The 16,197-nt window shown below is 35.2% G+C and overlaps 1 protein-coding gene across 3 annotated transcripts in view; it reads right to left on the bottom strand.

The window, feature by feature from the left end:
- Window positions 1-2,210: 2,210 nt before the first annotated feature.
- atos (atos homolog atossa) overlaps window positions 2,211-16,197 on the bottom strand; it is a 54,520-nt gene continuing 40,533 nt past the window's right edge. Inside the window, exons 1-9 of one of the 3 annotated variants that reach the window (XM_035876418.2) lie at window positions 11,855-12,188; window positions 10,063-10,277; window positions 8,941-9,161; window positions 8,573-8,795; window positions 7,569-7,740; window positions 4,541-7,397; window positions 4,070-4,391; window positions 3,807-4,006; window positions 2,211-3,680 (exon numbers count right to left, since the gene is read on the bottom strand). In XM_035876418.2, coding sequence (XP_035732311.2) covers window positions 3,512-3,680; window positions 3,807-4,006; window positions 4,070-4,391; window positions 4,541-7,397; window positions 7,569-7,740; window positions 8,573-8,795; window positions 8,941-9,161; window positions 10,063-10,277; window positions 11,855-11,984 — 4,509 coding nt within the window. In that variant the 5' untranslated portion in view covers window positions 11,985-12,188 and the 3' untranslated portion in view covers window positions 2,211-3,511. Of the gene's footprint in view, window positions 3,681-3,806; window positions 4,007-4,069; window positions 4,392-4,540; window positions 7,398-7,568; window positions 7,824-8,572; window positions 8,796-8,940; window positions 9,162-10,062; window positions 10,278-11,854; window positions 12,189-16,197 lie in introns of those variants that run through there. The other 2 variants (XM_035876420.2, XM_035876421.2) reach the window with 2 other exon arrangements.

Here is a 16,197-nt window from a genome sequence, read left to right on the forward strand (position 1 = left end):
AATGATCTTTAAGGTTTTGAATATTTTTTTTTCTTTCTTTTCTTTCTTTTTTTCCTTTAAATTTGGCACTATAAAAGTATTTTGTCGTTGATAACAAGGAAATATGTATGTTACTGTAACTTCATATATGAAACTACATCTATGTATATCACTCGCGTTTAATTTATCACAATATTTATTAGCATTTTTTTCTATATCCAAAAAGAGTACACGATTCGTCATTTTTTAACTCGAAAAATACAATCTTGTTTATTGTTTATCATCATACGTACAAGTTCAAGAGGTATTTTTAAGATTGCATGTTTTGTTGTTGTTGTTGTTGTTGTTGTTGTTGTTGTTGTCGTATGAAAATTAAATACATTTTTATAATGAAATTTTACACAGCTATATTAAGCATCTGAGTGATCAGGAAATAATTAGCATGGAATCGTCAAATAGTTTTTTTTTCTTTTTTCTTTCTTTTTTTTTAACATTATAATTCATATATATATATATATATATATATATATATATATATATATATGTATATTCATCCACTGTTTGTAATTTGTGATATTAAAGAACATGACCAGGTATCATTGCAAAAAAGAGAGTAATATTATTGAAGTTCAATGAAGATACTACTTGTTATCTATGCTATAGTATACATATACAGCATATGGCAGTGGTACTATACCCCACGATTCATTGACATACACACTACAGATTGTAAAATTTTCTTGATTCCAAGTGATAAATCACAGTTTTCATTATTATCTTTTCTTTTTTCTTTTTTTACCGTTCTTTATTTCTTTCCTTCCTTCTTTCTTTCTTTTATTCTTTCTTTCTTTGGTCTGTGATTTAATTGGGACATGCATAAATCACTACTACAGATTAAAACAATGCGTCTACTAATTTAATCAATATTTTTTCATATCACAAATGTGTCATATTCTGTTCTTTTCTTTCTTTCTTTTTTTTTCCTCTTTTTTTCTTCTTTTTTTTCTTTTTTTCTTTTTTCCTTTTTTTTTCTTTTTTTTTTTTTTTTTTTTTTTCTTTTATCGACATTCTTTCGCTGCACAATATTTCAGATAGAAAACGCCTGCAAATAAATCGTACAAAAACGAAAAAAAAGAAGACAAAAATGGAAAAAAAAATATAATAAAAATGGGAGAAAATTACAAGATTACAGAGTATCAGAAAAAATTGCACTTGTATTCAACGTTCATACATACGAGATATTCGCGTCGCTTTAAAATTATATTAATCATGATTCTGATACAATATATATATATATATATAATTATATATATATATACATATAAATTAATTTCCTTTTTCTTTTGTCTAATATTTTTAAATGCTCTTTAACTCTCACGTATAAACAGAAAAAAAAAGAACAAAAGAAAAGAGAAAACAAGAACAAAGAGAAAAAACACACAGATAAGTTTCCATTATAAAGTGAGAAACAATCTAACGTTAAAATTAATATTCATGAATTCGTATACGTCAACTTATCATGATACAAAAATAAAATTTCACACAAATCGAATTTATATTTCTTTTTAAATTTTATTCGATTATCGACAAATTTCTATACCATCGCAGCAAAAAATTGATTCATTCTAATTCGATTTAAAGAGAAATAGAGATAGAGATAGAGATAGAGAAGATAAGGAAAAAAAGTAATTAGTTATTCAATATGGATACGAAATAGTACACCATATCACAATGACACATAGTATGGAATCGTAGTGTGATTAGCTATATCTCTACATTATGTTTCTCATACGACGTTAATATAATTATTTCTAAAACATATGTATCTACTCAAATATTTCTTTTACAATAATTACTCTTCGTAGTCTATCAAAATATTCATCACAGTGCTACGGACACAAGAATTGTGTTCTGTTTATACGTGTAAATAATGATTCCTCTTTATAATAAGGAAATATCACATTACCAGGCCACTCCCTGAAAGCAATTTATGCCAAAAGGGAAAGATTTTGCCTACTCTTTAAAATGAACAATATATATATATATATATATATATATGTATATATATTATTCTCAAATATATATATATATATCTCAATATATATATATATAAATATATATATATATATATATATATATATATTACTCTCCGTTTGTCTATAATATTAAAAAGAAAAAAAAAAAAAATAAATAAACATAGAAATAATAATAAAATAAAAAAAAAAAAAAAAAAAAAAAAAAAAGAAAAGAAAACAAAACAAAAAGAAACATTTAATTTAATTTGAATTTAACACCGAATAAATCGAATTCATTTATAAAGAACACATTTATATCACAAATTTATAATTTTCTACTATATGTATATATTAGATAAAAATATCTCAACGAGAGGTCCGATATTTTGATATTTCCCATTTTTATCACTCGTTTCTTCCTCGTTTAGGGTTACTACACACATAGATGGCAGTATTATCCCATTTAAAAAAAAAAATCTTAGTTGACTTTACATTAGACTATATTTACAGAGATAAATTGAAAGAATGAGACTTCCCAAGGAGATCATATAGCTTGCGACAAATTCTGATATTTTGGAAATAAAACGAAAGTAACAGTTTTTTATTTTTTTTTTTTTTCCTTTTTTTTGTTCTATTTTCTTTTTTGCGTTTTTTTTTCCTTTTCCTTTTTTAAAATCTTCACAATTGTTACAAACTCAACGATTTCAAAAAAGAAAAGAAAAAAAAAAAAGAAAAAAAGAAAAAAGATAGGGATGAAACTAATAACGTTGATAGAAAAACATATTTTTGAGCGAAAGAAATTGTAAGTTATGCGAATCTAACGATTACGTGCAAATCTAAACGAAAACATTTTAATCGTTCAATCTTCTATGTAACAGATATTAACTTAAACAAGTAAAACACATACCAACTTTACAACACGCCATCCCTAACTTCTCCTCCTTCAAAAAAAAAAAAAAAAAAAAAAAAAAAAAAAAAAAAAAAAAAAAAGAAAGAAAGAAACAAAATTGATGTTGAAGAAACTATCGCAAGCTAATGCTACTAAGCACATCCCACGTCACAAATATATTTTTAACATACCATAAATAAGAGAGAAGGATCGTAAATATGATCAACTCTCCTATAGCTTTCAAATTGGTTATTGTTATTATTATTATTATAATAATTATTATTATTAATTATTATTATTATTATTATAATTATTATTATTATTATTATCTCTCTTAGTGTACCAACGTCAAATTCTTTCTAATACGTGATCCCACTTTCTCGCGCGTGTGTGTATGTGTATGTGTGTGTGTGTGTGTGTGTGTATGTGAAGAAGAACAAAAAAAAGAAAGAAAGAAAGAAAAAAAGAAAGAAAGAAAGAAAGAAAGAAAGAAAAAAAAACAGAAACAAAACAAGATCTTTTAGTTTCCTCTTCTCGCAGTCACATACATAGCGAATCAAACCTCGACATGAAGGGGACTAGGTGGGCGGAGCGATCGGCAGCAACCCCATGGAAAGAGCCACGTGGCTCAGCACCTTGGTGAAAATTTTGGATTTGTAGGACCATGAATATAACTTCTAAGTTCCTTTGGTGGTTCTGATCCAAAATCCGAGGCTGTATCTACATCGGACTTGCGGCAAATGATCATACGTATGTCAGTGTGTAGATAAATCCTGCCTGATTTCCCGGACATGAATCTATAAAAAAGAAACAAAAAAAAAAGAAAAAAAGAAAAGAAAAAAAAAACAAAATTAGATATAAATAATATCATTGATATTAATGAAAGTTTAAGGATAAAGGAATGCTATAGAATATATTTATACCTAAGATGTACGAGGTAGCGTAGGGTTTTATCCCGTAAAGTTCTTTGACGTAAAAAAGTATGAGATCGTGGTGGCATGTCGGAAAGATCATACAGAACTACGAACATCTTGACAACTGTACCCAATGGATTGAGTAGGGTCACTTGAATAGTACCGCTTCTGGGTACTTGATAACCCTTCTTTCCTAGATTAATATGAGCCTATAATAAAGGAAAGAACATTGTAAGCTGAGATAGTTTATTATGGAAAGAATTGATACGTACGAGGTACGGTGTAGAGACTTTGTCATTGTCCCCGAGAGTATAGAAGAACACAGTAACTGGAAGCTTTCGATGTTTAGGACAGAAGGAACCACTCGCACCGAGTTCCGCTGTGAACCCGTGAACAGTCGATACTGGTTCGAGTCTACCATTCAAAGCTGATTCCTCGAAGCTACCTAAGAGAGCATGACTCTGTGGCCTGTTTCGTGAGGTCGAACGTCTTCTCGGTGGTTCTTCGCCTTCGCATGCATTCTCTGTTTCTCGATCGGTCTCCTCCAACGAGACCGCACCTGGACTTGGTGGTGTATTCAATTCAAAGAGCGCACTAACGAAACAAAAAAAGACAAAAAGAAAAAAAAAGAAAAAAAAAAGAAAGAGAGAGAAAAATCATTCTTAAAGGATAAAACGAATATATTAGAAAGTTTGTTTTAAGAAAATTAATCCACTTCCTGATGTTCGTTTATATTTACATACCTTCTTTTCGAGGAAACGGAATTCAAGCTACTGTCATAGTCGAAACAGCAGCTACCTCTTCTCAATGGGGCGGGACTCGATGTAAGGGGCAAACCAGTCCTACTGTGGAATACCATTGACGCCGCGTTCTCCAAAGACCTTCGAAACCTTTCTTGCTCGATCGCCGAAGGAACAGCTTTGTCGAGTGTCTCATCGTCCTCGGTACTGCTACTGCTGAAGCCGGCCTTGTGATTGTTATTTCGTATTTTGGAAGACGAGAAACTGTTTTGCAAAGAGACCGGCGTAATTTTAACGGCGGATGGAACAGGATCTTTATTATTATGTGCTTTATTATCTCGATTAGTTTGATCTCCGTGTTCATCTTCGTAATCGTCCTTTTTAATTTGATTTGTACTGTACAGCCTGTTCATGGGATCTCCCTTGTTGCAGACGTTACTACGATGATCCTCCTTGTAATTTGTACTATGTATCCTTGAGTTTTGATGTGCGCCATTTGTACTAGAATCTAAACACGACGATTCTGATCGTTCCTCGATCCTTCCTATCTCCTCCGGAAAATTCGAAAAATCTATTTTTCTCTTTATTTTGACCTCTCTCAAATTACGTGTCGTATTGTCAACCGAATTACCAGTCTGAATGTTATTGCAAGACAAATTTAAATTCATACTGTTTAAACGTTGAGAAGAATTTCGCACGCATTGTTGTGCTTGTTGTTGTTGTTGTTGTTGTTGCTGCTGCTGCTGCTGCTGTTGTTGTTGTTGTTGTTGTTGTTGTTGTTGTTGCTGTTGTTGTTGTTGTTGCTGTTGAAGATTATCTTCCGTCGCCTTCTTTTCTTGTTCCTTTTTAAAAAGTTGACGAAAACGATTGAATTTTTTATTCAATGCCAACGGCAACGACTTGTCGTCTTCGTACGGTGCGATTCTCATATCATGTTCGAGTTTCCCGATCGAATTTGGCTGTTCCAACCTAGAATTAGTTTCGTTATCGGTTTTCGCATTCAACGTGGCAATTTGAGATCTGGTCCCATTGGAAATATCCGACAGACCTTTCCGATCCTTGCTAGTTCGCAATATGGCCCCCAATAATACATCTGCCTTATTCGATACACTTTGTAAACAATCGACTGGATTAGCACTCACACGTTTGTCCGTTACGCAAGATTTATCGCTTTTCGATTCGTCGTTCATATAATTTCCTAGCTTGTCCTGCCTCTCGTGGGTTGGATTATAAATATTTTTACTTCCATAAACGCGATCTAATGCGACGCTTTTGTCAGCTAATCGATGCTCGTTTTTCTTGCAATACCTGTGATTGCAATTCTCGCATGGTTTAATCCGTGCATCCACATGATTGACAACAAGATATTCATTGGAATCCAAATTGGTAGGAAACTTAGCGGAAGGCTTTTCGAAGGAGCCATCCTCGAGGGATTTCTCGTATCTATCGCGTCTCTTGATGGTTTTCAAAGGAGTTCTCTTACGTCCGGAGGGTGTCCTGGCTCTTAACACCGCCAAAACTTCGTCGAATTCACGCTGGCTAAGTTCCAAGTTGCAGTTTTTAAACTTGACCTCGTTGCCATGCTGATCCTGAGATTTCAAGTTCGTGTCTTTGGCTTTACTATTTTCAACGTAACCATTGTTAGGTGAAACTCCAAGAACACGACTAGGTACTCTGGTAAACCAATCCAGAATACCACCTTCCTCTTTTGCCTTGTCCTTCTCGGATTGTTGTCCATCCGGGAAAGACAGCTTCGACATCATCTGATTCAAATCTTTGTTAGGCTTCCCACGACATCTTGGATTCTCATCGTTCCTAAATGTTTCCTTACAATCGCCGCATCCGAAACCATTTATCGAGGATTTCGATCGAGTTTGATGTACCGTACAGGGCGATTCAAAAGTATCTTGCTTAGATTTGATATATGTGCTCTCGTACGTAGAAGGTCCTGGATTGGATTCGTGGAAAGGCGTAGCTCGTTTGAAGGGATCTATCACAGGTGGTGCAGGCACGGAATACATTCTCGATGATCCATTAAAACGTCCTTCCTTTGGTCCTCGTAAACTCTGAAAGCCGCACTTGCCATTGGCACCGCTATTGTTCCAAGACTCGACGAATGACCATGGTAAGGAAGAATTAAATGGTATGAGGTTCTCGAAGAGACCATTCTTTTCCATCGATTTACTCTCAGCCGGTGTGCCAGTGCAATTAATGTTCTTACGAAATCCGCCACCGGTACTGCCACCACCACCACCACCACCACCGCCACCGCCGCCGCCACCACCTTCGTTACCACAACCACCACCACCACCACATCCTTTCTCCGATCGTCGCGTTTTCTCTTCTCCTAATTCGCACGATTTCGCTTCCGCACCGTTCATCGTGTTCTCGAGTGTAAGCTTGTAACGTTTTTCAACGTTACCATCTCGTTCCTCGATACTCAATTGTGTCTTAAAGCAACGCTCGAGATTGTCAGAATTTAGATTATTACGACTCTTAAGCGTGTTCTCCTCGAACCGATTCTGATGATGTCCATTTGAAAATTTTATAGCCGTGACTCCACGATTATTCAACATCTCCGAGGATGATCTAGGATAACTCGAGCTCGAACTTGTTATCAAACGATCGTTATCTCTTTGCTCTCGTACACTTGACTCCCGGACGGCCGGCAGTGGCATAGCCTGAAACGTTACGCTAGGACTAACATCCGGTGGACCACAAGGAAGGGATCTACGACGTTTTCTCTCGCCGATAGGCCTGGCGATCGATGGGGAAGGCGGAGAAGCATCTTCTTCCTCGCAACGACAATGATGTTTGCCTGGCTTGTTGCATGGTGTATGAAGCCTATCGTCCAGCAGTACTGTTTAAACATACAAACAAACATTCGATTATCGTCTCGTTCAACCGAAACGACTTTTGATATTATCCGATCGTCGTTCAGAAAGGAATAGAAAGAGAGAGAGAGAGTGAGAGAAAGAGAGATAAGTAGATACGGGACGATCTATTAAGTTTTTATCTTTATATTACTCACCCGGCATAACGAGGCCGTCGGAGTTTTGCGAAGTGTTCGTCGATACCACGGGAATCGTTTTGGTTGGAGTTAGCGCCCTAGCGACACCTTCCTCGTCTTTCTCTTTCGTCGGATGTAACGAGCAGCTAAGTATCGGCACCTCTTCCATCCGTGGCAATGCCCAAACGGTGACCTAAAATTTACAGCACAAATCCTCTTCAGGTCCATTAAATGCACTCACACCGCTCGTACAAGATTGGGTAGCCGGTGACTCATCTGCTGGTTAAAAGTAGGTATAGTTAGTGTCCTCGGGCACTAAAATAGAAGCGAGGAAGGTAATACGGTTCGTTCACGAGAAACCACCATGCGGATGTACGGGGTGATGCGATATCTTTATCAAGACGGAGCAGGTCCGTTGTCGATGTCTTTGAGAAGCATCGATGATCGATTTCCAAAAGGACGAAACGTATTCGATATCTCGTTCGTAGACACTAGTCGAGGAGACGAAACGCAAAGGTCTTGGTAGCGACGTCAATTCGCATAGAACACCCTGTATATCGTCAATGGTTCAATGGACGCTGTGATCTCGCTCTTTGGATCTCGCGAGAAATAACAGATTACTTCCGACGCTCTCTCGTGATATATGCATTACGTATGTACATACATAGTATAAAACGTAAATGCAACATCATATACGAGACGTCTATAAGAGGATCTAAAATGCAGACGTTGACTCGAATTTTAACGATAGAACTGTTTTCTTGCAGAAACGATATATATATATATATATATTTTAAACAAATCGTGCAAGTCCACGTGCACGCATCTGATCCAGAGATCGGGAGATGGACCATATCCGAAAATAACATATATTTCGAGCGGCACTAGCGTCTGCTAAAATAACGTCTGTGCTAATTTTTTTTTTTTTTTTTTTTCTTTTTTTTTCTTTTCATGAAAATTGAAGAGAGAGAAAAAGAGAGAAAGAGAGAAAAGGTGAAGCAACAAGAGGAAGAAAAGTATCTCACCTTGATGGAACTTCCGTCGCCGTTACCAGCTAGAGGAAAAGTATGTTCGACCGGCGAGTCCCGAAATTTCCTTAGATTATCCTCGTTGTACGGCACGACTCTTGTTGCAACGTAATTCGGTTCTATCCCGTTGCTTCTGGACCACCAGGCGGCAACTTGGCTAAAATGTAATCTAGAACGGACTGCCTGATAAAGTCCTTGGAAATTCATCGTTTCCGGGCTCCTGCGAAACGGATAGATGATCATCGTGTTAATTATAATATTCAAAAAAATATATAAACTCAATGTTTATAATAAATATAAAAATTAATATATATATATATATATATATATATATATATATACATATACATAATAAGTGAACTTACTTGCTTGGTACAACGCAAATGGACCAATACTCGAGCAAAAGTTCCGAAGTTTGTTGCCATGGCGAGATGGATAAGGACGGTACAGGACAAATTGGGTGCTTGCTGGTAGCTTTTGCCAAGCCGCACTGACAATTGCTGCAGAGTAGTACTTCGACGCATAGGAACGATCCGATCGCAGTTCGATCGGCGAGTTCTCGAACTAGGACAAGATACCGGTCGCACTGTACCGATAGTAGAAATCATATCAATTAAAGAGAGAGAGAGGGCAAATCGAGACAAATTATATGTAACCTTAAATCTATCGTCGAGTTTATCGATATCGATATCGGTGGTTAAGAGACCAGACTTCGGACCAATCCCGAAACTTATCGAATAAAATTTGATCCTTCGGAAGAGCTCCAATTACAACGAACGCCATCGAACTCGATATCCAAAAATTCTTTTGGTTTAGAACTCGTACGCTGGCTTCTCTTAACCAGAAACCACCATCGACACTAACACTACTACGGTCACCATCATCACCACGCGATGTCGCGTTTCTGCTTTTCCTCGTAAACTGAACTATCGTTCGTTGAAAACCAAGAGAGATCAGAGACACGCGTGGTTTGACAATGCGAGAGTAATGCGAGTCGTGAATCGTGAGTCATATATAAGCGCCCATCTATGTATGTATATATATATATATATATATATATGTATATGTATATGTATATATATATACATATATATCTCTGCAAAGAAGGTATAGAGTGCGATTCATCGTCTCGCGTGACCCGTCCTTTCCTGGAATTGTACTTACGATCGTACAACGTGCAAATGTACAACCATCTGTTCTACCACAGAAATGCGAGTAGAACTTGCTTTAATGATCAAATCCATTTGAATGATCATTTTGAGATTCCTTCATTTGAGAAGAGGAAAAAAAAAAAGAAATGAAAAAAAAACCCAGGGAACAAAAAATAGAAAAAAAAAAAAAGAAAAAAAGAAATGTGTATATACGCGCTTGAATATATTTTTTTATTGTTCATTCGAAACGTTTAATATCACAAAACGAAATTACGAGGAAGGTCGGTGGTCCTGTTCAGATTTTTAACGAAGACGTGACTTCACAAAACGACTCACCAAATAATTGTCCTCTTCGCAGACGTGGTTGTTTGGGAAAGGTTGCATGGGCGGCGCACAATGGGGACCCTCTTTGTAGCCACGCGGAGGACCCTGGATTCTCCCTTCACATACAAGGACTCCAAGAGCTCGGAACATACTAAGAATACCGCCTCGACTACCAGCCCCATTTGGGCTGGGAGTGCTTCCTGTCACCGCACCTAGGCAGTGCATTCCTGTAACAAAGTAAATAGAGAAATTAAAACAAAAAATAAAAAAGAAATAAAGAAAGAAAGAATGAATGAAAGAAAACGAGCCACGATCGTACAGATTTTTCACTAAGAGATTCAATCTTATTCGAATCGAATGCAAACTTTTCGCAAATTAATTTTATTCCCTTTTCTTCACTTCTTCTTCCTCCCATCGTCCCAACAAAATCTATCTTCTTAGAAACTTCTGCTATGAAAGGTTTAATCAAATTGTAAATTTTTCTCTTTAAGAAATACAAAATCTTATATTTGCTTGATACGAAAAGATCTATTAAAAATATTCATTTAATATTACATTTGTCGATTAATTCGAGATACGACATTCGTAATTTATACAAACGTATATTATTATTTTTCTCTCGTGCGATAAAGTTAAATCGGTACAATTTTATTATCGATTAAATGCATCATAGCCTACAGACATATTTAGGTTATACGTATCGACGTTTAAATTTTTCCCTGGAATTCTTACGATCTTACGGCGAAGGAATAAATTTTGTTTGTTGTTATTGTTGTTGGAATAATATATAAAACTCGATGTAAATTTTTTCATTGGATCGTCGATTGTTCAGATTTCAAGGCTTTCGACAAGCGATGATTTGAAATTTTACCTTCGAGTGGCATGTTTTTTCTTTTTTTTTTTTTTACCCCGCTTCTTTCTTTTTCCTTTTTTTTTTTTGTTTTACAAAAAAATTCTTTCGTTACATTTTTTTTTAAATTGAAAAAAAAAAAAAAAAACAAAAAGAAAAAAAAAGAAACGATAATAATTTTGTAAAGGAAACAAATTTGATTTTATTAGATATTCGATTTTTCGCAGAAAAAAAAAATTGTTGAATTCGAATTGCGGAATCTGTATGACGTACATATATATCTATAACTACGTATAAATTCGATTCATTGAATTATTGTAAACGATCCGTCTCGGATTATCAATGTGAAACCTTGAAAAAGATATTTCCCGATCGTTCGAGAATCTTTTATCAGCACGTTATACGGACGTAGAAATATCGATTAAATACGTTTTAACAATCGACTAAGAGAAATTGGCACGATACCAAAGGGCTCTTAGTTCTTCTCGCAAGGTCGGCTATTTGAAGACAAAGAGACAATGATTTCTTCGTTTCTATCTTATACGTATATAGGCATATATATATATATATATATTAGGTTGTCCGAAAAATTCGTACCGATTTTGTCATTACGTTACCTACCACAAATCGGCACAAACTTTCTGGACAACTCAATATATATATATATAATATATAATATATGTATATATATCAATAAAATTTGAACACGTTTATTTATCATGAATAATATTTATATAAATAAATAATTACGTAAAATACACGTATGTATGTAATATTCGATCGGGAAAATAAATAACACGAATAAGACAAATGACTTTCTCGAGAATTAACGAGATTGATTTATAATTAAAAGACATATTATTATCCTACGAAAGATGAAAGCTAAACGCGATTACGTTGCTATATCCTGTTAAAATTTTTATAATGAACGTTCATCTATAATACCGTCTGCACCTTCGAACTTTCCAATTCCATCGAGGAAGCAATTCGACATACAGCTTAACAGGATCGTCGACATTTTTACGATTCTCTCTCCTGAACAAATCGTAATCATCCTCTTTCGTTCATTTTCATTCTCTGTCATGACTTCGATATTCGTCTCGTTTTATTTCTATTTCTACTATTTTTTTTTCTTCCTCCTTTTCCACTTCTTCTTCTTCTTCTTCTTCTTGTTTTTCGTCGTCGTCGTCGTTATCGTCGTTGTCGTCGATCGTCGAGAAATAAATTTACAAATGTGTGTCATTCGTGAGAGTAAATCGTGTTGGACGTTGAACAAGCATTACTAATAACTTCGTTCCTTTCCATATAGGTGAATTAAAGCGTCGAACCGGATCACAGACTTTAGCTTTTCTCTTCTTTACACTGACAACAAGACTCGATGGACGAGAAAAGAAAGTCGAAGGAAAGATAAGTCTCTCTCTTTCTCTCTCCCTCTCTCTCTCTCTCTCTCTCTCTCTCTGTTCGAAATGAATATCGTTCAAGTTTGATTAAGATCAACTTTGAAAAGTCGTTGACTCGAAACGAATTGAGGGAAAAAAAATTAAAGGAAAAAAAAAAAAAGGTTTACTTTTATATATATACATATGTATTAAAGATTTACGTAAGTATATATATATATATACATATTTATATATATATATATATATATATATATATATATATATATATTTGTGTACGTGGTATTCTCTCAATGTGGCTTTTACATTAACAAAATCGAGGTCAAGAAGGTGCGAAAACGCGTTGGTGGACCAATTACATGCTACGTACGTACTCTTTTGTTTCTCTTTCTCTCTCTCTCTTTCTATCTCTCTAGTTTTCTTTTACAAGCCGTAGTCGACTTTTGTTAGGGCGAGAGAAGAGAAAAGCGTAAAATACGGAAGAGGAAGAGGAAGAACTAAAGAAGAAGAAAAAGAAGAAGAAGAAGACGGACGGAACAACTTTGGACGCTGGGCTCGTTAGCAAAGTCAATGACCGAGAAAATCCGTCGACTTATCTGTCTATTCTTTCTTTATCGCACGAACGAACACACTTTCACGAACGAAATGTTGATGATCGGTAAATTTTCTTTTCAAAAACATCCTCTCGGCTGTAATCAATGGTCGTAAAATTTTTCTTTATTAAAAACGAACTTCAAAATGATATTATTGTTATCTTTACAACACTATCGTCGAATACGAAGAAACGGATTTAATTCGATTTGGAAACACACGTTAAAGAATAATAAATAAAAAAAGAAAAAAATAAAAAAAAAAAAAGAAAAAAGAAGAAAAAAAAAATAAAGGAAAATGATCACGTTGAGAGACATCTGAGAGAAAAACAAAATACTATGATCACTTTAATGAATCACCAAAGCGAAGATTTGTCACGAATTCTCAAATAATTATTAGACTACTTAATAACACGATTTGTCGAGCATGAATAAGTGAATTAAAAATTGTATTTGGAAATGCTCGTTGGAGAAAACAAAACAAAAAAAAGACTAACAAAAAATAAAGATAATAGAAAAAAGAAAAAAAAGCAAAAAAGATTACATTGACAGGTATCGCGATAAAGGACGATTTTATTTTATTATCCCGCAACGTAATGATTTTTTTTTCCAATCCACGATAAACTCACTGACTTGTGGTCGATCACGAATCTCTGCTATCAATACTTTCGTATTACGAATATACGAAATCGACTCGATGTTACGAATATACTCCTCCGCGTGTCAATTTTCATCACTTGGAGGAAACTTGGGTGTTAGATAGATAGAAAAAAAAAGACACACAAAAAAAAAAATTAAATAAAATAAAAAGAATAAAAGAAAAAAGGGAAACAAAGGCACATGAAATATATATATATATATATATATATAAAGAAAAAAAAAATTAATAAACAAATAAATAAATAAGTAAATAATCGTACAAAATTAAACGATCAATTTTTCTCTCGTTAATTTTTTCCTCGACATGAGGATACGTAATGAGACGAATTTTTTTTTTTCTGAAACAAAGAGAAAAAGAGAAAAGAGGATAGATAGACGGAGAATAGAGAGGCGAGAGAGAGAGAGAGAGAGAAAGAGAGAGAGAGAGAGAGAGAGAGAGAGAGAGAGAGATTAGAACGGTGTCTACTTTAGGTTGTTAGGCGATTAGGCGAAGAGAGACTTTCCGCGCAGCGACGCGAAGAAAAGCCGGCCGATGTTCCGGCTCGCGCGAACTCAACGAGGAATTTGAATAAAGAACGACGCGGCGTAAGGTTCTTATACGGTCCGTGGCGCATAAGGGAAGCCGGAGGAGGGTGGTCGGGAGGGTAACCGGAGGGAGGGTAGTATACAGAGTCTCTCTCTCTCCCTCTCTGCCTGTCTGTCTCTCTGTATCTTTCTCTCTCTCTCTCTCTCTCTCTCTCTCTCTCTCTCTCTCTCTCTCTCTCTCTCTCTCCTTCTCTCCCGTTGGTTATCCCTCGGCGTGCACGAGGGTGATCGTACGTGCGTGTCATGCGCAAAACTTTGAATCCTCTCTTCGATAGATCCCTCGGGAGCTCTCTTTCTATGGTAGAGAGAGGAACGACCGAAACGAATAATTAACGCGTAGAGGCGATAATTGAATGACACGAAGCAACACCGATCGATCACGAGTGGACAATGTTCCTGTGGATTTGTTTAAAGGAAAAAAAGAAAAAAAAAAAAAAAAAAAAAAAAAGAAAAAAAAGATGGGAAAAAGAGAAAAAAGAAAAGAAAGGAAGAACAAAAAATCATTCATTTTTTTCATTTCATTTTTAATCGAATATTAAATCGATCGAACTTTATCAATCGCTTATATCGTTTTATTCATAGTAATATATTTATAGCTGTATTGTCCTATTACAAAAATTTACAGTCTAGAAAATGTTCTATTATTAATTAATTCGTTATATATATATATATATATATATATATATATATATATATCAAATGTGAAAAAAATTGTAATAATAAATTGAGCTTTAACAATTAATACGTGTTTATCACGGATATTTAACGTGAGCTAGCAATGTCCTAGAGTATCTACAACATTATATACAATAAATAAATAAATAAATAAATAAATATATATATATATATATATAACTACGTATATAGATACAAAATACACACGTATACGGTCAAAGAAGGAGACTCGGATGCACGAGGTGATTGCACTCAAGTACCGTGCTTCGAGCTTCGACGCCGACAAAAGCCGAGAAAGCTTCTTTCTCGCACGGAAAGTAGCCGAGTGAGAGCCAGCTGACTTCATATAGGGAGAGAGAAGGAAGGTGCTCCGCTTCGTTGCGGGAGGTTGACGAGGGTAAAGGAGGAGGTGGAGGAGGAGGAGGAGGAGGAGGAGGAGGAGGAGGAGGAGGAAGAGGACGAGGAGATGAAGGAAAAGAAAGAGAAAGAAAGAGAGAGAAGAGAATCTAACGTTCCTATCGAAACAACGAAGATGTGCAACGCATCATCAACGAGTTGATTCAACTGAGGAGAACAACACGTACATACATACGTTTGAGCAACTTCATTCGTTCTTCTCATATTAATCAATGAGCGAAGTCGAAGAAGAAGAGAGAGAGAGAGAAAGAGAGAGAGAGAGAGAGAGAGAGAAAGAGAAATAATATCGTACGACTTCTCTCGATAACTCGATGACTGTCTCGTTCTTTTTCATTCCCCCTGAAACTTCTTCACTATTATCGATTCAAAGAAAACTCGGGGCCGGGGCGGGGAGGGGGAGTGGGAGGAGTTTCTTTAAGATTCGAGGTCATGGTTATCCAAAAAGAACAAACAATTGTGTACGTTCTAAAAACGAAGATCTTCGTTCCTAGTATTATAATAATAATAAGACACGACGCGAGAAAGAGGGAGGGTGAGTGAGAAAAGAGAGAAGATATGATTTCTCGAGGATCGTTAAGGAACATGTAAAAGCAAATCTTTGTTTTTCTTTGACTTTCCTTTGAGAATTATATGAGAATTTTTTGTTTGGTTTGTTTGTATGATTGTTTGGTTTATTTTTTCCCTTATTTTTTTTTCTTTTTCTTTTTTTTTTTTTTTTTATTTTTTTTTATTTATTTTTTTCTGTTTTATTTTGTTTCGTTTTGTCTTCGTCGAAATCTAAAATTTCGCTCTTCCCTTTCGATCTCTTTTTCTTCGCTCGTTTTAACGTGCAAAAATATAAAAGTTATTTGGAATCTCTCTCTTTCTGGTAGTCTCTTCGATCGAGATATTAATAACGCTGGATGGTCACGGCCGGCTGCTTAACGATCGCTAAATTATTCTCAGGGAAAAAAATATTGCGGCTGAATGGCGC

Source organism: Vespa mandarinia, chromosome 1 (genome assembly GCF_050613455.1).
Source record: "Vespa mandarinia isolate Hongniang chromosome 1, ASM5061345v1, whole genome shotgun sequence".
Lineage (NCBI taxonomy): Eukaryota > Metazoa > Arthropoda > Insecta > Hymenoptera > Vespidae > Vespa > Vespa mandarinia.